Source organism: Pantherophis guttatus, chromosome 4 (genome assembly GCF_059756535.1).
Source record: "Pantherophis guttatus breed Tessera chromosome 4, ASM5975653v1, whole genome shotgun sequence".
Taxonomy (NCBI): domain Eukaryota; kingdom Metazoa; phylum Chordata; class Lepidosauria; order Squamata; family Colubridae; genus Pantherophis; species Pantherophis guttatus.
The window spans coordinates 99,529,642-99,553,579 of NC_142066.1; the positions used below are offsets into that span (position 1 = coordinate 99,529,642).

The 23,938-nt window shown below is 43.2% G+C and overlaps 1 protein-coding gene across 1 annotated transcript in view; it reads right to left on the bottom strand.

The window, feature by feature from the left end:
* Nucleotides 1–23,938, bottom strand: part of LOC117656005 (prostatic acid phosphatase-like) — a 118,584-nt gene that overhangs the window by 74,342 nt on the left and 20,304 nt on the right. Inside the window, 2 exon segments of the mRNA XM_087893678.1 lie at nt 43–195; nt 5,865–5,951. Coding sequence (XP_087749804.1) covers nt 43–195; nt 5,865–5,951 — 240 coding nt within the window.

The window sequence follows — 23,938 nt, forward strand, 5'->3', positions numbered from 1 at the left end:
GGTAATAAATTTTTTTGAATCCCATCACTGACTGACACTCACTGGATTGCTTGCCTTTGGGATGACATGTACTGGGATTGGTTGCCACAGGAGTTCAGGATTCCAGATTTGATCACCAATAGGAGGAAACAGACCAGCAAGATTTGCTTGGGCACTCATTATGGTTCGATCAATTTCAGTGCTTTGGATTAAGATCTAAGAGAAATAAAAGGCAACTTTGTTACAGCAACTTAATATATTTTTTCCTAAATTTTGCATGCCCAAGTAGAGAAAAGATTTAAGCCTGAGTGTGATGGAGAACATCCTGTGGAAACAGAGATGTGGTAGAGAGACAACAATGTTTTCTTGTAGCTAGTGTATTTCTTTAGCTTTAAAGGTGCACTTGGAATTGCATACTGGTTTATTTCCTCTGCTGAGTGTACTTGTTTATATGTATGATGACTACACATTTTGCAAATAGTTATGCCCTTTTTTGCAGCATTTTATGGAAATTTACATGGAGAGAACTTAACAGTTCAAATATGTACCAAAACAGGAAAAAAAAATCTGATTTAAGCTATCTGTTCTTTTTTTTTAAAAAAATTATTTTTTAAATAAAATAATAATAATAATAATAATAATAATAATTATTATTATTATTATTATTATTATTATTATTTCTATAACTTTCAACATCTAATCTTTACATCTAGCTATTACTTTTAGTATATTATATAAAAATATGTATAATGATATTCCCCCTTGATCTTGTTTCTCTATTCTAGCTCTCAATAAAGCTAATCTTATATTAAACAGCATTCCCTTTCTAACCATAATCTCTTGCTCGCTTTAGTATTTCAATTTTTATTTGTTTTTTGACTTGCCTCCCAAACTCCTCCCTTGGGTCTTTGTCTCTGTCTACATCTTTCCTATTTAACCCAAATATTTTTTCCATCTCTACTATCTTTTGCTGCTGCACCTCTGGAGGATCTGCCCAAGCCCCTGTCTTCTCTTCAAAAATATCTTCCTTTTTATCCAATCCATTTTTTTTGATCTCTTAATATATATTGTCCCTCATTTTATTCATATGTCTTTACTGTCTTCTCCTTCTTCTTTTCTTGTTTTATTTGTTGATTTTTCTGTTCTGTTTCTTCCTCCGGTATTTCTATTATCTCCTCTATTTCCTGTGTTTTATGCTCTTTATTCATTGTCCCTTGTTGAACATTTTCTGACTTCCCCACAATGTCATGCAATAAGTCTTTTATCTCCCTGTGGTTATTTATCAACATATCATAAGTACTTTGGAGCACCAACACCATTTCTTTTTGAAATCCACTCATCTCTCCCTGATGCAACATCTTGTCTTATTTTGACAGGTCCAAATATTGCTCAATAGCCTGTCTGTAGTCTGTCACCACCCCAAAGTCTCAATTGTCTATGATCTCAGAAAGCCAGCTTAGAAACCACTTGCTCAATTTAGCATTGCTGCTCAGGGGAATGCAATAGTTATAGTTATTTGTGTCCCACAATTAGTCAATTCTTTCCATTTGGGTAATCCAGGAAGATTTCCAAATGTCTCCTTAAGTCCACTCTATAAGTTCAGTCATAGATCTTGGCATTTAAAAGTAGCTTTCTTTAGATATCTTCCATAATCTCACAGTTAAACCTCCAATAACCATGAAGTAGACAGATATAGAACAGTAGCTAGCACAGCAGTCCTCCAGGTGTTATTTATTTCCACACCCCCTTTGTCTTATCAGTACTTCCCAAGGTTGTAGAAGTTTAGAATATACTCCATTCAACAGTAGATGGTGCCTTCACCTTAAATTTCAACATTGCACAAAATTTGGCAAATATTTATTTCAGTTTTTTGCAAATAGTCAATATTCAGACAAATAATTCCAGCATTTTAAAATGCCTTACCAAAATATTGCCAATAAAGTTTAAAAATCCAATCTTTCTATCTTTTATTTATTTATTTATTATTTGTATTTCTATGCTGCCCAACTCTCCGAGGACTCTGGGCGGCTTACAACAAAGACAGTATAAATAATATACATAAAAGAAACATAAAATATACATTAAAAAACCCCATACACACCGCTCATGGCCAGATCTCACAAGATCGCAGTGGCGAGATCAGCAGCCCCAAGCCTGCTGGAAAAGCCAGGTTTTCACCATTTTCTGGAAGGCCAGTAGGGTGGGAGTGGTCTGGGCCTCAGGAGGTAGCTGATTCCAGAGAGCCGGGACAGCCACAGAGAAGGCCCTCCCCCGCGGACCCGCCAGCCGACATTGTTTAGCTGACAGGACCCAGAGGAGGCCAACTCTGTGGGATCTTACCGGTCATTGGGAGCTATGCAGTAGAAGACAGTCTCGAAGACAGCCTGGCGCTAAGCCATATAAGGCTTTAAAGGTAATAACCAACACCTTGAATTGTGACCAGAGACCAATAGGAAGCCAGTGCAGCTCACGGAGGATTGATGTAATGTAGGAGTACCTAGGTGCACCCACGACTGCTCGAGCAGCTGCATTCTGGACCAACTGTAGTCTCCAAATACTTTTCAGGGGTAGCCCCATGTTGCAATAATCCAACCATGAGATGACAAGGGCATGAGTGACTGAAAAGAGCCTCCTGATCCAGGTAGGGTTGCAATTGGTGTACAAGGTGAACCTGTACAAAGGTCTCCTTAGCCACAGCTGCCAGGTGTTGTTCTAATCTCAGCTGTGGTCAAGGAGGACACCCAAATTGCGAACCCGTTCTGAGGAGGACAGCTTCTCCCCCCCCCAGGGCTAAGGATGGACAAATGACATGGTCCTTGGGAGGCAATACCCACAGCCACTCGGTCTTGTCTGGGTTAAGTCTGAGCCTGTTGACTGCCATCCAGATTCTCACAGCCTCCAGGCACTGAACATCACATCCACTGCTTCACTGAAATGATGCAGGGTGGAGATATATAGCTGGGTATCATCGTCATACTGCTGATATCCCACCCAGTATCATTGGATGATCTCCCCCAGCGGTTTCATGTAGATGTTGAATAGAAGGGGAGAGAGTACCAAGCCCTGAGGCACCCCACAAACGAGGAGCCTAGGGGTCGACTTCTGTCCTCCTATTAACACTGACTGTGACCGACCAGAGAGATAGGAGGAGAACCACCGTAAAACGGTGCCTCCCACTCCCAACTCCCTTAGTCAGCCTAGTAGGATACCATGGTCGATAGTGTCAAAAGCTGCTGAGAGGTCAAGTAGCACCAGGATAGAGGAATGACCCCCATCACGGGCTCGCCAGAGATCGTCCATCAGAGCGACCAAAGCAGTTCCCGTGCTGTAGCCAGGTCTGAAGCCAGATTGAAAAGGGTCCAGATAATCCGTTTCATCCAATGTCCATAGGAGCTGAAGTGCCACCACTTTCTCTACAACCTTCTCCACAAAGGGTAAGTTGGAGACTGGATGAAAGTTCTTTAATTCTGCTGGGTCCAAGGAAGGCTTCTTGAGGAGGGGCCTTACGACCGCTTCCTTTAATGGTTGCGGAAAAGACCCTTCCCTTAAGGAAGCGTTAACTAAAGTCAGGAGCCAGCCTCATGTCACCTCCCTGTTGGCCGAAACCAGCCAGGAGGGGCACGGGTCCAACAAACAAGTGGAGGAACTCATCGCACCCACACCCTTGTCCACTTCCTCAGGAGTCACAGGCTCAAACTCATCCCACACAATACGACTAAGACCTGCCCTGGTCATCTCGGTCGGAATTGCCCAATCAGAGTCCAGGTCCATCCGAATCTGAGCGACTTTATCCGACAGAAACTGCACAACTTCCTCAGCTCTACTCTGTAAGAGCTCCTCCACTCCCCATACATTAAGGAGAGAGCGAGTCACCCTAAATAGTGCGTCTGGGCGAGAATCAGCGGATGCAATAAGTGCGGAAAAATGCGAACATTTTGCTGACCATATCGCCACTAAATAAATCCTAATAAAGGCTCTTAAGAGTGTTCGGTCAGATTCAGATTTACTGGTCCTCCAGCGCCGCTCTAGATGTCTCTTCTGGCACTTCATCTCCCGGAGCTTCTTGGTAAACCAGGGAGCTTTCCTGGATCCACTGCTCTTGAGAGGTTGCAAAGGCATAATCCGGTCCAGTGCCCCAGAGCTGCCTTATTCCAGGCAACAATCAGGGACTCTGCCGGGCTGTGGACAAGGGAGTCAGGTATCTCCCCAAGCTCCCTGCAGGGTCCATTAGGCATCTGGGGCAGAACCACTTAATCAGCTCTGCCTCCCTGTGATAGGGGAGTGGCGTCTAAAGTCCAACCTCAGCAGGAAATGATCTGACCACGACAAAGGAGAAACATCTATATCCCTTAATTCCAGATCACGTCTCCACTGCCCCGAGAGAAACATCAAGTCGAGCATGTGTCCCCCCCTATGGGTTGGACCCTGAACTACTTGGGTCAGGTCCATGGTTGTCATGGAAGCCATGAACTCCTGAGCCACATCTGAGGGTTCACCAAATGACGGCAGATTAAAGTCCCCTAGCACCATGAGTCTGGGGAACTCCACGCCAACCCAGCTACTGCCTCTAGTAGCCCAGGTAGAGATGTTGTAACGTAGCTGGGAGGCAGGTACGTCAACAACAGACCCAATTGAATCCTTAAGTCCAACCTCAAGAGGAGGGACTCACATCCGACAATCTCCGGGGCACGGATTCTGCAAGGGCAAAGACTCTTACGGACAATAACTGCCATTCCTCCATCCCTTCCCTGGAGTCATGGCTGATGCAGTATCTGAAACCTGTCTGGGCACATCTCTGAGAGGGGAACACCCCCCTCCTGGCCCAGCCAGGTCTCAGTTATGCATGCCAGGTCAGCCCTCTCCTTCAGGATTAAATCCCGAACGAGGGGGGCTTTATTAACAGCAGACCTGGCATTAAATAGCAGCAACCTGAGGCCAGGGCCCTGATTTCCCAAGTTACCAGATATATGAGATGAGCCTTGTGAACCAAAACCAGAACCAGATTTTGCGCTCTCCCTTTAGTTCCTTTTCTTTTGGGTCTGTAATTTTTCTCTCTGTAATTATTTGCCGCTTTGGCAAGCATTTCAAAAAGTCTCTTTTCCAGGGTTTATTTTCTTTGGGGTTAGGTTCTAGGTAAAAAAAGAATCATCTCACCCAGTTCCAATCACTGTTCATTTGCACTGCTCCAGCACATTCTTTGTTTCTTCGGCTGCTCCAGCTTCATAGCAGCCATAATGACTGCCTTTCCTTTTCGTCGTTGAAATCCCTGGGTCCATCTGGAGATCTGCCACTCTCTGCGACCTGCAGGGTACCCCTCCTTTCTTCGTCACTCTACAGGGTGACTTTAGGGAGCCCTCCAATGAGGATGATTCAGCACTAGTGCGCAGAGCCCCGCTCCTTGCATCCTATCTTGCAGTGACGTCAAACTGGAATTTCTAAGCTATCTATTCTTGAAGCTTCCATGAGAGATGAAGTGAGTTGAGATATCCATTAAAATGTCTGAATATTAATGTGATATTTCTTAAAGTTTTGAATGAGGACTAGAGAAACTCTACTCTCAACCATAGAAGCTTATGAATGACTTTGGGCCTGTCAGCCCAACATTTCCTGATACATTGCTGTTGAGAGGAAAATTGACATCTTAACCTCTCCTAGAGACAGAAATCTGGCAAATAGATTAATTGAAAAAATATACAGAAAATTACATTTATTCATCTGCAATTTCTGTAAATTGCTGGCTCCCAGATACTATGTCTGTAGATATGCTAAAAGTAATATAGGAAACATGTATAATTTATCTTTAGGCATCAAAATTCTGACTCCTTGATGTTTTGAGCAATATATGACTAGAATTAGATAAAACTTTTTTATGCGCTTGTTCTCACCTCCTCTCTTTTGTAACTGTCACTCAGAAAATCTGAATATCTCTTCTTTATGTATTGTCCAAGCTCATACTGCTGCTGCATTCCAATCTATAGAAAAACAATATAGCCATGAGTTACTTAAAAAGGAAAATGCATTCTAAGTTTGCATGAACTAAGTAATAGCCATATCTTAAGCTTTTACAGGTAATTGTTGACATATGACTACAACTGAGCCCCAAATTTCTTTTGCTAAGCAAGAGTTAAGTGAGTTTTGATTTTACGACAATTCTTGCCACATTGATTAAGTGAATTACTGCAGTTGTTAAGTTAAATGTGAAAAGGTTATAAGTCACTTTTTAAATGCGATTGTAACTTCAAACAGTCATTAAATAAACTGTTGTAATTTATAAAGCTCCTTACTCAGCCTTATAATATTGATACAACAGCTTACCAAGATAGGAATATGCTGTCCTGACTCTTATTGCATCTCTGGATAATTCATTAAAGTTGTTACTACTTTGGATTTTTTACCAGCTGATAAAAAGTCAATGGCATGTATTACTATCTTTATTTAAAAGTACCTCCTCCAGGAATCTGCCAATGACTAGTTAAAGCTAGTCTGGTCGCATAGTCATACTTTCCCCAAAGTGATGTATTTTGATTTTACTTTGGACCACAGTATTCCAAACAAAAAGTCTTCTATTCTATGGAAGTGGGTTCTTTATATGTCCTCTTTAACACATAATAGCTGATTTGGAACTGGTCCTATTTTGATTGATTATGTCCCATCAAATTATTTTTGACTCCTAGCAATTGCAAAGATAGATTTTCTCTATTGAAACCTACTCTTAGTCTGTTATTTCAAGTCTCCTAATGTGGTACTCATTCCCATTGTAACTGAGTCCATCCACCTTGCTGTGGGCCTTTTCCTTTACCTTTCCCAGCTTTACAATCTTTTCCAGAGAGATTGGTCTTTGCTAATGTGTCTGGAATAGGTTAACTTGAGGCTGGCCATTTGTGCCTAGAGTGAGAATTCTGGGCTGATTTGCTCAATGATCCATCTGTTTGTTTTTTTAGCTGTCCCAGGTATGCTCATGAGTCTCATGAGTCATTGGCAGCCAATTGCCAATTAACACACCAATCATCCTATAGGAAGGCACCACATAAACACAACTTACAGAAAAGCCCAAAGCACGTATTCCAGTAGAAAAATTCCCTGAAGATGGGCTCCAGCAAAAGCTCTGGTCCCAGTGACCGACCCAAATTTGATTAGGAATCTCTTTTTCCATTAGGATTTTTGTTTTTCTTGGTTTTTGCTTGTTGGCAATGTATACCGTTTGTTTTGTCATCCACTTTATTTCTTCTTTTTGGTAGTCTCTTTTCACATTTATCCTTAACAACTTCTTTAAATTCATTCTATAATTCCACTAGTTCTCTATCAATAAAGTTCAAGACTTTAAAGTGATTCTTTATAAAAAATATAATTTATTGAAGACATTTTAAGAAGATAAAAACAATACAAATATTAGAATACATTTTACCTTCTGTCTCTCAGGTTACATCATAATTTCCTTCTTTCCATAAGTTACCCTTTCTAATCTTCAAGCTCATAAATCATAAATTAAATTTTCTATTTTTTTTCAGCAAGTAGTCCTTAGATTGGGTTTCCAGTCACTGATAAATGTATTGTTGATTTTTCTCTATTCAAACGAGCTAATATTGTTTCATTTCTGCTAGAGACTAACATCTCTGCTAGTTCTTTCATCTTCAAACCACTGTGGATATTTCCAAGCCTTTCCAATGTTAGCACATATAATTGTTTTTCATCAGTAATTATATATAAAAATAATCTTCCATGACTCTTTTCTAACTGACTGTCCATTAATTTCAGCAAGAAAACCTCTGTTTGATCTTTAAAAATCTTTGGGTCATTATATATATTTGAATTTAAAATAAAATAAAATAATAAATAAATAATTCATTTCTAACTTTTTTACCAACTCCACTATGTATGTTGAATAACCCATCATGTTATCCATATTTCCAAAACAAATAGTTTATTTCCAATGTATAGCTATGCTTACTTATAACATGCATATTTATAACATTTTCTATTGATGCCTTCTTCTCCTTCTCCTTCTTATCCTCTTCCTCTTCCTCCTCCTTTTTCTTCTTCTACTTCTCTTCTGCACTCCCCCTCCTCCTCCTCAAGTGGTCCATAATCAGCACCTACTATATTTTTGATTTCAAAATGCTGGCCCTGAGGATAAAGATAAGTGGCCTCAACAACTCTCAGAGAAGTGAAAACTGACCTTCAGAGTGCTAATGACCAGGTGACTGTAAAGAATATAAATCTTCTATTCCCCACTATTCAGTCAGAACTGAAGAAGCTTCTTCAGAAGAAGCAAACATTTTCAAGGAGAAAAAATAAAGTCCACTTGCCTTTTGTAAAGCACTGTTACGTATGAACGTAATTCAAATAGCCATAGCCGCCGCGGATTGGCCGAAAGCTGTGGTGGGAAATTAGAAGAACTGTCGGTGGTTAGTAAGTAAACAATAGGAAGGTATAAGGAGGCGAGTTGCAGCGACCGCGTGTTGAGTCTGATTTGGATATGTAGTGAATAAACACGTGATCCAGATGTTCCGAGTCCGAGTCGTGCATCCACTGGTGAATCTAACACTGGTGATGAAGGTGGGATCGCACTGAGAAGCTCGGACATCTGAACGCATAGGGGAGTAAGACTATCAACATCACCCGATACGATGGCTACGAACCCCTCACAAGCACCGGTGGTGTTCGACCCCAAGACGGAAGAATGGCACATGTACATGTGCTGCTTCCGAATGTATTTGGAAGCAAACAACTACCAGGATCTCCCCGACAATTGGAAGCGAGCGCTCTTCTTAACATACTGTGGACCGAAAGTCTTCAAGATGGCCCAGACCCTCGTGGCACCGGCAGACATAGAATCCATCATGTGGACGACCCTGCAGAGCATGCTCAGCGACCACTACGCGCCCACCGCGACGCCCATGGTCAGTCAAAATGAGTTCTATCGCAGGTGCCAGAGGGAGGGAGAGACGATTAATGAATTCGTGGCAAACCTGAGGGAGATCGCAGCGAAGTGCGAGTTCATCAATCCCGAGGAGATGATGAAGGACCGTATAATACCGGGGATGAGAGATCTAAATCTGCAGAAAAAGCTGCTGGTGAAAAGGGGTGCTACGTTCAAAGACGCACTGGAGGCAGCCCGAGCTGCGGAATCTTCAGAAAGCTCTGCCGCGGACATTTGCAGAAGCAGCGGAGTCCACTTCATGCATTGAGAGGGAGGAGACACATTGGAAGAGACCGAGAGCGAAGACGATGGGGAGAGGGGGAATTCCGTACACCACGTTCATAAAGACCAAAGGGTAAGCCCCAGGGAGTGGGAGCGGGAGAGCCCTCAATGCGCGGGATGTATGGGTTCCCACAACTGGGCAGACTGCAGATTTAAAGAGACCATATGCAGGCATTGCCAGAGAAAAGGGCACATCGCAGAGACCTGCAGGGCCACGCAACCCACGCCCGCCCTCCCCAGGCAACGAGGAGAAGCCCACAGACAAGGGAAACCCAGGGACCGCCGCAGGGATGACAGACTTCTGAACCGGCAAAACATCAACCAGATGACCGTCGGCCACTCAGACACGTGCAAAGGGAGGAAGTTCCATACCTCAGTCAACATCGAGGGAGAAGACTGCACCATGGAGCTGGACACCGGGTTGTTCTTCACCATCATGTTGTGGGCAACGCTTCAGCGCCTCAACCCAAGATACTCCATGAAAAGGCTGCAACCACAACCCATCAGGCTGAACGACTTCCAGGGGAACGCGATTAAAGTCATGGGCAGAGCTGAGGTCAGAGTCTGGTTCAAGAAATTCAACGTCCGTCTCAAGCTCACAGTGGTGGAGAAGGACAGACCAACCTTATTAGGGGTGGAATGGTTTCAACCCCTCGAATTGGACATCGTGGGTCTCCACCAGATCAGCAGCAGAGAGCACATGGACGTACTCCAGGAGTTCCCCGAGGTGTTCGATGGCAGCCTAGGTAATTATAAGGGGAAGCCCATATCATTCAACTTGGACCCCAGGGTGGTTCCCATTAGGCTCAAGTATCGCTGAGTCCCATTCGCACTAAGGCCCAAAGTCGATGAACAATTAGATAAGCTAATCGCCCAGGGAATACTCGAGCCAGTAGATCATGCTATGTGGGAGACCCCCATCGTCACCCCAATGAAACCGGATGGGTCTATTAGGATATGTGCCGACTATAAATGCACATTAAATAGGGCCCTGCAGCAAAGCGCATATCCAGTTCCAGTGGTGCAACACCTCCTGCACTCAATGGGAAAGGGCAGAGTCTTTGCCAAATTAGACCTGGCCCAGGCATACCAACAGCTGCCTGTAGACACGGCCACGGCAGAAGCCCAGACCATCGTCACCCATAGAGGCACTTTCAAATGCAACCGATTGCTATTTGGGGTAAGCGTGGCCCCGGGCCTGTTCCAAAGCATCATGGAACGTGTCACGAGTGTTTCCAGGATTGCTGTGGCTATCTGCCTACTCACAAACAGTATGGTTTTAATCAAGCCATCTGCTGTTGGCAATTACCTGCAAGCCTTCCCCGCCTAGTTAATTGCAGGTTAACTCCCTATATAAGCAAGGACCTTTTGCTTGCTACTTGGGCCTAGTCTAATCTAGGCCTAAATGCACAGCTCCTGCAGGAAGCTTGTTGCAACGCCGCAGATGGGAGAAGAATGCAGATAAGGACTCCAGACGCCGCTACAGAGAGACTCCCACGGATGCTTGCCTTTTGCTGTTTTGTAGCACGCAAGCTATCATCGGGACTGCTGTTGCTGGACCTTCTTCCTCCCACAAGCTTCAAGCAATGTTTGCTTTTTGAACTGTTTTTACTTCAGGTGACTTTCAGCTGTGAAGCTCGTGCTGCTCCCATTATGATTGCCTTGATGATGTATCGACGCCGAAGCTGCTTACCTTCATGCTAGCTTTATTCTTTTGTGAACTGCTTTGGTATTGTGGAGAGGGATCTAGGGAGATAGCCTTGCTTCACATACCCAGATAAGACTTTGTTTTTAATGTGTTTTCTTAAAGACATAGTGCTTTTTAAATGTTTTAAAGTAAATTATATTTTTACACAAGACGCCTCTGTCAGAATCATTTCAGTCTCAGTGTGTTTACTCATGAGCTGGTTCACGGTCCGGGGTACCCCTCAACCCCATTTCGTCACAGTTGGTAGCAGAGGATGGTTTAACGAACTTACGCTCATGTGGTAACGCGCTAGACTGGAATGTCTGCAGTTGAATAGATGTTGACTAGGGCAGCAGCAGCAGCACAAAGTATGAAGTCACAAACTGGACTGTCTGGGGCTCAGGCCAAAAATGTTTTGGCTGAAAAACCCCAAACTCTAATTGACTTAGAGAATAGTGGAGCTATAAGTTTTGCAGCAGAGGCCTCAACTTCTGAAGGGCCTAAGATAGTGAATAAACCATCATCACCAAAAGTAGTAGAGACTGGAAGAACGCCACTTCAGGTCTTGAAAACAAATACAGAGGTGGATGATGAGTTTAGGAAGGCAATCCTTCAGTTTTTAGGTTTGCCCACAGTAAGTCAGAACCCGACTGCTGATTCTAGTGAATTATTAAAGAATTCAGCCGTGAAAGGAAAGAAGATCGAAGTCCTACAAAACACCGGATCGGTAAGAGACTTTCAATCTTTTCCTAAAACCCCCACCTCAGACCATAAGTGGGTAATGGGGGATAACAGACTGCCTGATTCAAATGTTCCTGCTTCTTTGTTAAACCAGCATGGCCAAGTTGACATTGCGCCACCTGCTGTTGAAGCCATCATAGATCAGGCTATAAAGACTTTAGCTCCCTTGATGACATCAGTGACTTCTGCTAAAAATTTAAGAGACTCTCATGTTGAGCGTAAGGTTGCAAGTGTGATAGAGACTTTGGCAACCATTTTAGGCGATGGTTTGCAGGCACCATCAGCTCAACAAATAGGAGCTGCGCATCCCAAAGCCCCCCTGATGTCTGCGACTAATTCAGCGCACGCCACGAGTGGGATATATCCATCCGTGACGACATCGACATCCAGGACGGTTCCGGAGGCTACCTCAACTGAAGATAGGAATTTGGGAGCGCGTCCAAAAATTCCTAGAGATGTGCACCAGAGAGGACCCTCGAGTTTTTGTGATCAAGCCAGGATGAGTTTTGCATCCGCACAACGTGAAGTTTTAATCCCTCCCATTGGGGAGGAACGATCGTCAGAATGCCAGATGGAAGACACTGTGCTGTGTGCTTCCATTCCAATGCCTTATTGCCCGTTCCAGGACGGACCACATTTTGAACATCAATTAATGTCTATTTCCATGTTTAATAATGTACAGGTCCTTCCTCCTAATTTTAAAAGTTTAAGTGTGGGTGGAGGAAATTTTAAGGAATGGGTTAAAAGTATTCAAGTAATTTTAATGAAAGAAAATGTTTTATCGTTGCTGTTAAAACCCCCACCTAGACCATGGTCCTTAGAAGTTGATATTTTACACCATAAGGCCTTTTGTATTTTATTGATGTCCATTAACCCTGCACTATATCCCAGTATACCTAGTAACCTGACCGTAACAGAAGTTTGGGTGAAACTACATAAGCTATTTTGTTCAAAAAGCTCCCATGTTACAAACAGAGTTTATAGGGAGTTCTATTCCGCAAAATTGAAGGCGGGAGTAGATATTAATGAACACTTATGTGAGTTAAACAGGTTAAGGCAGGAATTGATGTTGAGGGGGGAAACAGTGTCTGAACAAACCCTCATTACTGTTATACTCAATTCCCTTGACCCTAGCTGGGATAATTTTATATCGCAACTGGATAATGTTAGTTGTAACAACTTATCTTTAGAAGTGTTATCTGGCAGACTGATTGCTGAAGATAACTTGCGAAAATGCAGGGCGGCTTTTCACAAAAAGGAAAAACCTTCAAGAAGGCCCGATAGTTCAGATAGAGCATATACTATCGGAGAATGCTTCAATTGTGGTTCAAGAGAACATTATAGAAGGGATTGCCCACAAAATGTGAATGCTAGGGCATGTTCAAAGGCACCTTCTGATAATAAATGTAAAAGGAGGCCATTGCCTCCTGGTAGAAAGCCAAGTATAGATGTTCCTAACCACAGAAGGGGTAAAAAGCCAAATGGAGGCAACAAAGGGAACAATCCCAGGTTTAATGATAGCTCTGTAGGTATAGTGGAAACTACTGAGTCAGAGCTTACAAGGGAACAGCGAGAACAACTATGGTTGATGGACAGTGGAGCCAGTAACCATGTTGTCAGTGACCGAAGGTTGTTTGCTAATATGAGAAGGCATCAATCCATGGTCAAAGTTGCAAACGGTAAAAAGGTGAATGTTGTTGGCATTGGAGATGTTTATATCCCTGGGATAGGGGAGATTCACGGAGCATTGTATGTACCAGAGATAGATCATAATCTGCTAAGCCTGATGAGGATATGCGAGAACCCTAGAGTGGAGATTCTGTTCTCAAGAGAAACAGCTGTGATCAAAAACAACAAATGTGTGATTGGGGAGGTTTTGAAGATAGGTGGCTTGCCTTATTATTCCCCCAATACGAATGCTGAGTCCTGCAGTGATAGCAATTATGCTATCTCATTTGGTAGTAACAATGAATCACAGTTAGAACTAGGTGATGAGGATCAAGACTTTCACCAGAGGAAGCCTTGTAAAGACAAATGTAAAGTTAATAAAAAGTTTTTAAATTTTAACTTAGAGTCAGATAGTAGGAAACCTGAAAATGCTAATGCAATTGCTACAGGTGAGCCGTTGCACAATGAACGCGCTCACTTGATGCATCGTAGATTAGGTCACGTGAGTTTTCCTGTAGTAAAGAAGGTAACCGAACACTCAAGGGGAACCAAGATCAATGATTGTAACACATTCCTAGACTGTTCAATTTGTAGGAGTGCAAAGTTGAAGGTGAAATCTGTGCCCAAGAAGTCTCAGAGGTACTCTGAACACCCGTTTCAGCTCGTCCACATGGATTTGGTGGGTCCATTTGCACCTTCCGTGGGTAAGAGACGGTACTTTCTTACCATAGTAGATGACCATAGCAGATTTGGATTCGTTTTTCCCCTAATGTCCAAGAGTGAAACGTTGACTAAGTTTAAGAAATTTTGTAACTTAGTCCAGAACCAGCACAAGATCAGAGTTAAGAAGATCTTGACTGACAGAGGAACTGAATTTAATTCGAATCAGTTCTCCAGCTGGTTAAGGAGTAAGGGTATAGTCCACTTACGCACCGCGCCTTACTCTGCGTTTCAAAATGGCGTCGCATAACGACGCAATGGTGTGTTACAAACTATGATGCGGTGCGCCCTAGAGGATTCCGGATTAAACTTCGCGTATTGGGTAGAAGCAGTTAGATACGCGAATTACACCCTGAACCGTGTGTGGTCTAGCGTGGTGCAGAAGACCCCATACAAGGTGCTATACGGCCATAAGCCTAGCTTGGCACACCTCCATGTTTTCGGGGTGATGGCCGATGTTCATGTCCCGAAGGAGCTCAGGAGAAAGGGAGACCCAATCTCTGTTAAACTGAGATTTGTTGGTTATGAGCAGGGCTCCAAGGCATTTAGGTTTGCCTACCCTAACGGGAAATTAATGATATCAAGGTCTGCCACTTTTCACGAAGGGGCCAACTGGAGTAAGATCCATGCCAATGAGATTCTTACTCGGAACCCTTCCCGTAGTCGTCATAGGCAATCGGAGGATGTATCGGAAAACCTACCCGAGGATAGGGATACATCTGGTTCTGGGAAGCGTGCATCCCAGGCACCCTTGAAAGGGGTATTGAAGCGCAAGATGGGGGTAGCCAGGAAGGATAGGCGCCCAGCTTCTGAGACGCATAGTGATAGTCACAAGGTAGATGACTCATCGGACGACTCTGATGTAAGTGACTCCCCTAAAGGCAGACCAGTTAGGGTTACCAGGGGCAATAAGCCTAAGAGGTACGACGACTTTGTTACCTCAGTCGACCAGGTTTTGGCCACCCCTCAGGGATATGAGGATGTGTTGGCCTTACCTGACCATGAACGACAGAAGTGGCTGGCCGCCATGGATACAGAATTAGACAGCCTGAGAAGACTCAATGTATTCATGCCAACAAGATTGCCCAAGGACAAGAGGGTGATCGGCACCAGGTGGCTTTTCAAGCAAAAGCCCATTGAAGGTGGGGGCTTTATCTATAAGGCGAGACTAGTGGCGCAGGGATTTTCGCAGAGATTCCCTGACGATTATGAGGACACCTTCTCGCCCACGGTGCGCCCTGAGAGCGTGAGAACAGCTCTCACCATCGCTACCATGCGAGGCGAACATGTATATCAGTTCGATATTCAGACCGCGTACCTGCACGCCCAGTTAGACAAAGAGCTGTACGTGAGGATTCCTCAGGGAGTAAGCCATCGGGAAGACAATGTGTGGTTGTTGAACAAGAGCCTATATGGCTTAAAACAATCTGGTAAGCGATGGTACGAGTGTCTCACAAAAAGCCTGAGAGAGATGGGCTTTTTACCATCGTCGGCTGACGAGTGTGTTTTTGTCAAGGAAGATCAGGGCATTAGGGAAACAGTACTGTTGTACGTTGATGACATACTATATGTTTGTAGATCAGAGAACAGGCTTAAGAAGTTCTCTGAGGACCTAAGTAAGAGTTTCGCCCTAAAACCATTAGGTCACATTAGCAAATTTTTAGGGGTGCAATTCGTAAAAACCGAGAAGGGGTTTCGGCTCTCTCAGGAAGATAAGATTCAGGAATTGCTTAAAAAGTGTAGCATGGTAGAGGCGAAGCCATGCGATACCCCTATGGCAACAGACTTCCTTAAGAATATGTACACTGAGAGCACGGAGTTTGAGGATAAGACCCTTTACAAGTCCGTGATTGGGTCGTTGTTGTACATTGCAAATTGGACTAGACCGGACATCAGTCTAAGTGTAAATGTGTTATCTAGACATTCTGAACATCCCACACAGTACCATTGGAGCGGAATCAAACGACTCCTGAGATATTTAAAAGGTACTGTGAACTATTCATTGTTATTGGAACCAGAAGCAACTAGAGAATTAAGATTGAGTTGTTTTTCGGATGCCGATTGGGCAGGGGATGTTAGATCTAGAAAAAGTACCTCGGGGTACATTGTATACCTAAATAGTAGCCCCGTGTATTGGTACTCTGGGAAGCAGAAGTTAATTGCAACTTCCACAGCGGAAGCTGAGTATGTAAGTTTGTCCAAAGCTTCCAAAAACCTAGTTTGGTTTGACGATCTTCTGGTAAGCTTATGGAGGCAGCCCATGCAACCTATAAAAGTCTATGAGGATAACATGGCTGCCATTAACATATCGGAAGCCGATGCTGTAGGCCAGAGATCGCGCCATATTGATATACAAAACAAACATGTGAGGCAATTGGTGAAAACAGGTTTCATTAAGACTGTGTATTGTGAAACCAAGGAACAGGTAGCGGACGTGTTTACCAAACCGCTGCCCCGTGACCAACACCTCTATCTTCTGGGAAAAATGTCGATGGCTATGTGAATGTACTTACCATTGATGTATATATGTACCCAATGTAGAATGTATGTTTGTTAACCAGCCAAATAGCCGCAGAGAAGGGGATTGTCACGAGTGTTTCCAGGATTGCTGTGGCTATCTGCCTACTCACAAACAGTATGGTTTTAATCAAGCCATCTGCTGTTGGCAATTACCTGCAAGCCTTCCCCACCCTAGTTAATTGCAGGTTAACTCCCTATATAAGCAAGGACCTTTTGCTTGCTACTTGGGCCTAGTCTAATCTAGGCCTAAATGCACAGCTCCTGCAGGAAGCTTGTTGCAACGCCGCAGATGGGAGAAGAATGCAGATAAGGACTCCAGACGCCGCTACAGAGAGACTCCCACGGATGCTTGCCTTTTGCTGTTTTGTAGCACGCAAGCTATCATCGGGACTGCTGTTGCTGGACCTTCTTCCTCCCACAAGCTTCAAGCAATGTTTGCTTTTTGAACTGTTTTTACTTCAGGTGACTTTCAGCTGTGAAGCTCGTGCTGCTCCCATTATGATTGCCTTGATGATGTATCGACGCCGAAGCTGCTTACCTTCATGCTAGCTTTATTCTTTTGTGAACTGCTTTGGTATTGTGGAGAGGGATCTAGGGAGATAGCCTTGCTTCACATACCCAGATAAGACTTTGTTTTTAATGTGTTTTCTTAAAGACATAGTGCTTTTTAAATGTTTTAAAGTAAATTATATTTTTACACAAGACGCCTCTGTCAGAATCATTTCAGTCTCAGTGTGTTTACTCATGAGCTGGTTCACGGTCCGGGGTACCCCTCAACCCCATTTCGTCACAGAACGCCTATTACAGGGCATCCTGGGAGTCGTTCCATACTTTGACGATGTACTGATCTCAGGGGAAAATATGGAGCAACTCATGGAAAGAGTAAGGGAAACCTTACGAAGATTCCAGGAAAAAGGGCTTAAACTAAAAAGGGGGAAATGCAAAATCAGGGTGACCCAGGTCGAGTTCTTGGGATATCGCATAGATGCCAAGGGCATACACCCCACAGACAGCAAGGTCAAGGCAATTAAGGAGGCCCCCCAACCTAAGAATAAAGCAAAATTGCAAGTGTTCCTGGGATTATTGAACTTCTATGGCATTTTCTTGAAGCAGAAGGCAACCGTCGTGGAACCATTGCATAGACTGCTGGGAAAGACTGTGACGTGGACGTGGGGGAGACGAGAGGACAAAGCATTCCAGGCAGTGAAACAACTATTATCATCAGAAAGCGTCCTCATTCAATACACAGAAACCTTACCGGTGCTGCTAACGTGCGACACATCACCCTATGGCATAGGAGTGGTCCTCAGCCATCAACTCCCCAATGGACAAGAAGCCCCTGTAGCCTTCTATTCAAAAACATTATCCACAGTGGAAAGAAATTATAGTCAATTAGATAAGGAAGCGCTCGCCGTGGTAGCAGGGATGAAGTGTTTCCACAAATACCTCTATGGCCGGAGGTTTGAAATTATAACTGACCACAAACCGCTGCTGGGGCTATTGGCGGGAGACAAGCAAACCCCCAATTTCATAGCACCCAGGATGACTCGATGGGCCATATTCCTGACCGGATACGACTACAAGCTGACCCATTGGCCCGGACTCAGCATCGGCAACGCAGATGGCCTCAGCAGATGCCCCACGCCAGAGCCAGTAGAAGACCCCGTGCCCGAAACCGCAGTACTCCTGATCGACGTAGATCCCGACAGCCCTACGACATCGCAAGCAGTGGCCAAGCAGACAAAGAAGGACACGATACTAGCGAAAGTAATGGCTTGGGTATTAAGGGGATGGCCACAGGGTCCATTGGGGGAGGAATTTCGGGCGTTTGAAAACAAAAAAATGGAACTTGCAGAGTTAAAAGGGTGTTTACTGTGGGGAGAAAGGGTCATCATTCCGGAAAGACTAACGCGGAGAGTCATGGAGACTTTACATGAGGGTCATCCGGGGATTGTCCGGATGAAGGCTTTAGCAAGGAGCTATATTTGGTGGCCGCAGATCGACAAGGACATAGCAGAATGGGTGTCCACATGTGTACCCTGCCAGGAGAACAGACCAGCGCCCCCCTGGACGCCACCTATGGAGTGGGAAGCCCCAAGAGGACCGTGGTCGCGAATCCACATAGACTTTGCGGGACCGATGGGGGGGTCAGATGTTCCTTATTGTTGTTGATGCATATTCGAAGTGGTTAGAAGTTGTATTAATGCCATTGATAACCACAGCGGGTACGATTAGGGCATTGAGGAGATTATTCACCACACATGGCCTGCCGGATGTCCTGATATCGGACAACGGTCCACAGTTAACGGCATGGGAGATGGAGGTATTCTTAGCAGGGCAGGGGATATGACACGTGCTGGTGGCACCATATTGTCCGGTGGGGAATGGAATGGTGGAAAGCATGGTGAGAGTAACCAAGGAGACTCTCACCAGGATGGGGCCAGGAAACTGGCAAGAGAAAATAGATCAATTCCTCCTGGCACAACACATAACTCCCAGCTCCGTGATACTTAGAAGCCCCGCCAAATTGTTGATGGGTAGGAAGCTGCGGTCGCAGCTCGACCGCTTACACCTGGAATACCTAGTTGAGGCACCCTGAGGGCCACCCAAAATAGGGAGAGAGTTTAAGGTGGGGGACCTAGTTTTCATGCATAATTATACAGGTCAGCCCACTTGGGTGAAGGCACGAGTCACCGCAGTCATGGGACCTAAATCATATCGGGTAGAATTAGCAGATGGGACAATATGGAGAAGGCACATTGACCAGTTGAGAGCACAGAAGGAAGAGTCACACTTAAGGAACCAGGAGGGGAGGGGAGCTGATGAGACCACCAACTCGACAGACCAGGAAATAGGAATCCAGCTCCGAGACACACTCACAGCAGGACCGAACGAAACGAGCGGGGACATGAAACAAGGGCTACCCATACACGGTAACTGGGGAGTAGAGGGAGAAGCAGAACAGATACCTGAATCGGGGGAAGACCCACGGAGAACCCAAGAGAGCGAGAGCGGGGTGGAAACGACATCAGGGCTGGCCACACAGGCTGAAATCCCAGGTACGAATGAACTGTGCAGGTCTGCAAGGATCCCCAGATGCCCCGCATACTTAGAGGACTACGTCACGTACACAAAGCAAGCCAAGCATGGAAATCTCAGCTAGGAGGAGAGGGGTGTTACGTACAAATGTAATTCAAATAGCCATAGCCGCCGCGGATTGGCCGAAAGCCGCGGCGGGAAATTAGAACTGTCAGTGGTTAGAAGGTAAACAATAGGAAGGTATAAGAAGGTGAGTTGCAGCGACCGCGTGTTGAGTCTGATTTAGATATGTAGTGAATAAACACGTGATCCAGATGTTCCGAGTCCAAGTCGTGCATCCACTGACGAATCTAACAAGCACCTTTGAGACAACTATGACCTAGATAATTGAAATTTTTTGCATGTTGGTTGCATGCATAGAGAGGAGGTGGCAAAAAAGTTTCAGCAGTCAAATGCCCTAATAACACTGTGTCCAACCATACTGATAAAATCTCAGGCTATATCAAAGATGAATTAATTCAAAGACTGAAAAATTGTAAATTGGATGAAAGTGCAGATGTTGCTGGACTTGCAATATTGCTTGTTATTCATTAGAAGAATTCATTGCAGAATATTTCTTTCTATATGCATCTTTGGGGAACTGGGAAATTGTTTTTTTAAATCATCAATTTACATGCATAAACATGATCTTGATTGGGATAAGTGTATTGATGTATGCAGCAATGGGGTTTCAGCAATGGTGGGAAAATGGAAAGGATGATACCAAGAATAAAATTGTAGTGCCAAATTGTACAGTAGTCATTGCATCTTGCACTGGCATGCCCAGTGGTGGGCTGCTGCCACTGTTTCGAGTGAACTGGTAGTTCCGACGATCAGCTGGCCCCATCCACCTGCCCCTGCCCTATCCTGCCCTATCCTGTCTTATATTTCCTTCTTTCTGGCTCAGCTAATTCACATGGCACATCTGATTTCTGCACCGCCATTGTTCTACTTACTGGGGCTGCCTTAGAAGGTAAGCAGCTGAGCTCCAAATTGCTGTATTTTGAATGCTGCATGCAAGCGTGTTAGGCACATGCAAAGCACCTGCTCACAGAACCGGTTGGTAAACCGGTTGCAGCCCACCACTGGGCATGCCTTTGTGGTGAAGAACATTCCATCTGATTTAGAGGACATTTTTAATGAGGCTGCAAAAATTGTAAAATTGTGTAAAGTCCCACTCACTCCAGTCAAGACGTTTTGCAAATTGGTCAACACCAATTGCTTCTAAATCACAAAAAAGTTAAATGACTTTCAAGAGGCAACATTCTGACCAGACTTTTGACCTATACAACAAGCTTCCAATTTTCTTCATAACAGTATGCCTAGCATACATGCTGAATTTTTACGCAACGAGAAGTGGCTCATGCAATGTACTTCACTTGCCAACATATTTGGAAAACTTAATGAAGTTACAAAATCTTTGCAGTGGAAAGAGACAATCATATTCAGAGTGAGATACTTAATTCTTGGATTGAATATGTGAATGAGAAAAACTTTGAATGCTTTCCTCTCCTGATCCAGTTTCTGAGAAAAGAACAAGTTGAAAATCAAAGCTAATTGTTAACATCCAGCCTGATTATCCAAATAAAAGTCTAGGATCATTTTAGTTCTGAAAAGCTTACTGAATACATAGCGTACGTAGGGCGGGGCTGGCATCGCAACGAGACGGCGGGAAGTTTTCGGGGCTCCGGAACTACCGCTGATATCTCCACCATGGGATGATCCAAATTGGATCTCACTGTCCTGTTGAGACAGTGATAGAGGAGGGCACATTCTGTTGATCCCAGGGATATCGCAAAGTCCCTGGTTGATCCAGGAGAAGCTCTTTTTTCCAGCGCTGAAGAGGCAGCCATTAAGCTGCTGAAGTTGGGACAGCCCCGAATGGAAGAGAATGAGTGAAAGTGTTACGATCTGGTGAGAGTTTTTTCTAATTTGATTTTAAAAACACCCTGAAGAGCAAATGCAACTAGGATTTAATATAGAAGTAACTCAGTGGCGGAATTGAGCCTGAATTTAAGTTAATTTTCCTAAAATATAAACTATTCCTATATGTGGATATCAGTGGAAAGTTTTACTTAAACTTGACTGGACTGGACTGGAAAGGAGGCTTACTGTTTTATCTGCTTAAATATTAAATTTTTGATGTTGACTGAGATTATTAATTTTGGAATTAGATTTGTCATTTTTGTTTTTGGCAGACTTTTATTTTTTAATATTCTTTCTGCTATATTGCTAATTGAAAGGAGAAGTGAAAGTGGAAGAAATAAGAGACATTGCCATCTAGTGGATTGAAACATTGTACTTTCCTTTTGTTTTTTTTTAACTGAGGGGAAAAGGAAAAAAAGTAGCAACTGTGTTATTTTCCAAGGTCAATTGGCTAACTTACAGATAAAATTTAAAAAGGATATCAAAGAGTGTCTACAAGTCTGTTTATACAGGTGTCTTGCTGAGAAAAGCATTGTTGAAAGGCGATTAAAACTGGAAAGAAGAAAATAACAGCGGCTCTGGAAAAGAGAGCTGTTAGATTAAGTGTGCACAAGAAAGAGATTCTGAATGTTACACAGTTGTGGACTTTTATATAAGATGGAAATTCTTTCTCTCTCTAGCTCTACCTTTCCACTTCACTAATATTTTTATTTTTAAAACATTGGAACAGATATATACATATATTTTTCTCCCTTTTTTTCCTTTTTCTTTTATTCTTTTATTCCTTCACAATAAGTGTTTACTTAATTGGATTAAGGCACATAAGAGACTGAAGATTTTTTTTAATCTTTTTAATTTACTGATTGGAGATTGCTATTTGAATTTGTTTTTGGCTACTTTACACAATTGGATTAAGACATACAAGAGTCTGAAGAAACTTCTCCTTTTTCTCCTTTGGTCCTTTTTCTTTTCTTTTTTCTTTTTCTTTTTTACTTGCTGATTGGAGATTCTTACCTGAATTTGTTTTTGGCTATCTCAGATGATTGAATTATGGCACACAAGAGCCTGAAGAGTGTTGGTTTTTTTGGGGGGTACTTTTTTTTTCTTTGCCCTGCTTCTTTTTCCTTTTTTCCCTTTTTTGGTCTCTTTTCTGTTTTTTCCTTTTTCTTTTTATCCTTTTGTAATCTCCTGCCATCTACAAAATGGATTAGGGTTGTGAAGAACCTGAAGATACATTACCTTACTGTGTCGAGTTGGATTACTTATAGAAATGAGCAAAAAAGCAGCAGTTATTAGTTCTGCTGGATCGACCCCCTCTTCATCACCAGCGGGAGGACAACCATCAATACAGACAATGATTCAGCAGGAAAAAGAGAAAGAACATGAGAAAGAAAAAGATGCGACAATGCAGATGATTTTGCAAGGAATACAAGATATAAAATTCAAAATAGAGAAAACAGATGAAAAAGTGGAGAATATACAACAGATGATGAAGAAATTTGAAGACAGATATGAAAAAATTGAAGAAAAAGAGGAACAAAGAGATAAAAAAAATCAGAGATATGGATAATAGATTAGAAGAAGTTGAACGTGATAGAAGCGGCTTAGGATAGGAGATGGATACATCAGAATTTTACTTAAGATTCCAAAATGTGGAGGAAGAAAAAGGAGAAAATTTGGTGGAAAAAATGATAGAAATTCTTGCAGGAGCTCTAGAAATTTCTAAAGAAAAAATGTTTGATGGCGTTGACGAAATATACCGAGCATATACTAGATATGCAATGAGAAATAAACTTCCAAGAGAAGTCCACATAAGATTTACCAAAAAATCAAGCAAAACACAAATATTGCAGATAGCAAAAGAGAAGGCATTGCAATACAAGGGCAAGGAAATTATGGTGCTGAAGCAAATACCGAAAAGAGTAAGAGAGCTGAGAAGAGAGTATCAATTTTTGACAAAAATATTGCTCCAGAAAGGAGTGAACTACAGATGGCTGATACCAGAAGGATTGGTGTTTACATGGCAAACGCAAAGATTTAAAATAGATTCAATTGACAAAGCTAAAGCATTCCTTGTGGAATATATAAGAGAAAAAGATGTTGAGCCAAGAAGGGAAGAGACATTGCTCCAACTAGAAGAAGAGGATCTCCTGATGATGGGAAAGGAGGAGAGCGCATTAGAAGGCGCAGTAAGAGGTGCTATAGAATACAAAGAACAACGTGAATTGAGACCTAATAGATCAACAAAACCAACACATAAAGTATAAACATGGAGGAGAAAAAATTAATTACAATAAATATAAGTGGACTTAATATAGCAACTAAAAGAAGAAAAATATTTCACAAATTGGAGAAATTGAAAATGGATATAATCTGTTTACAAGAAGTGCATATTAAAAAGCAGCATGAATTACTTT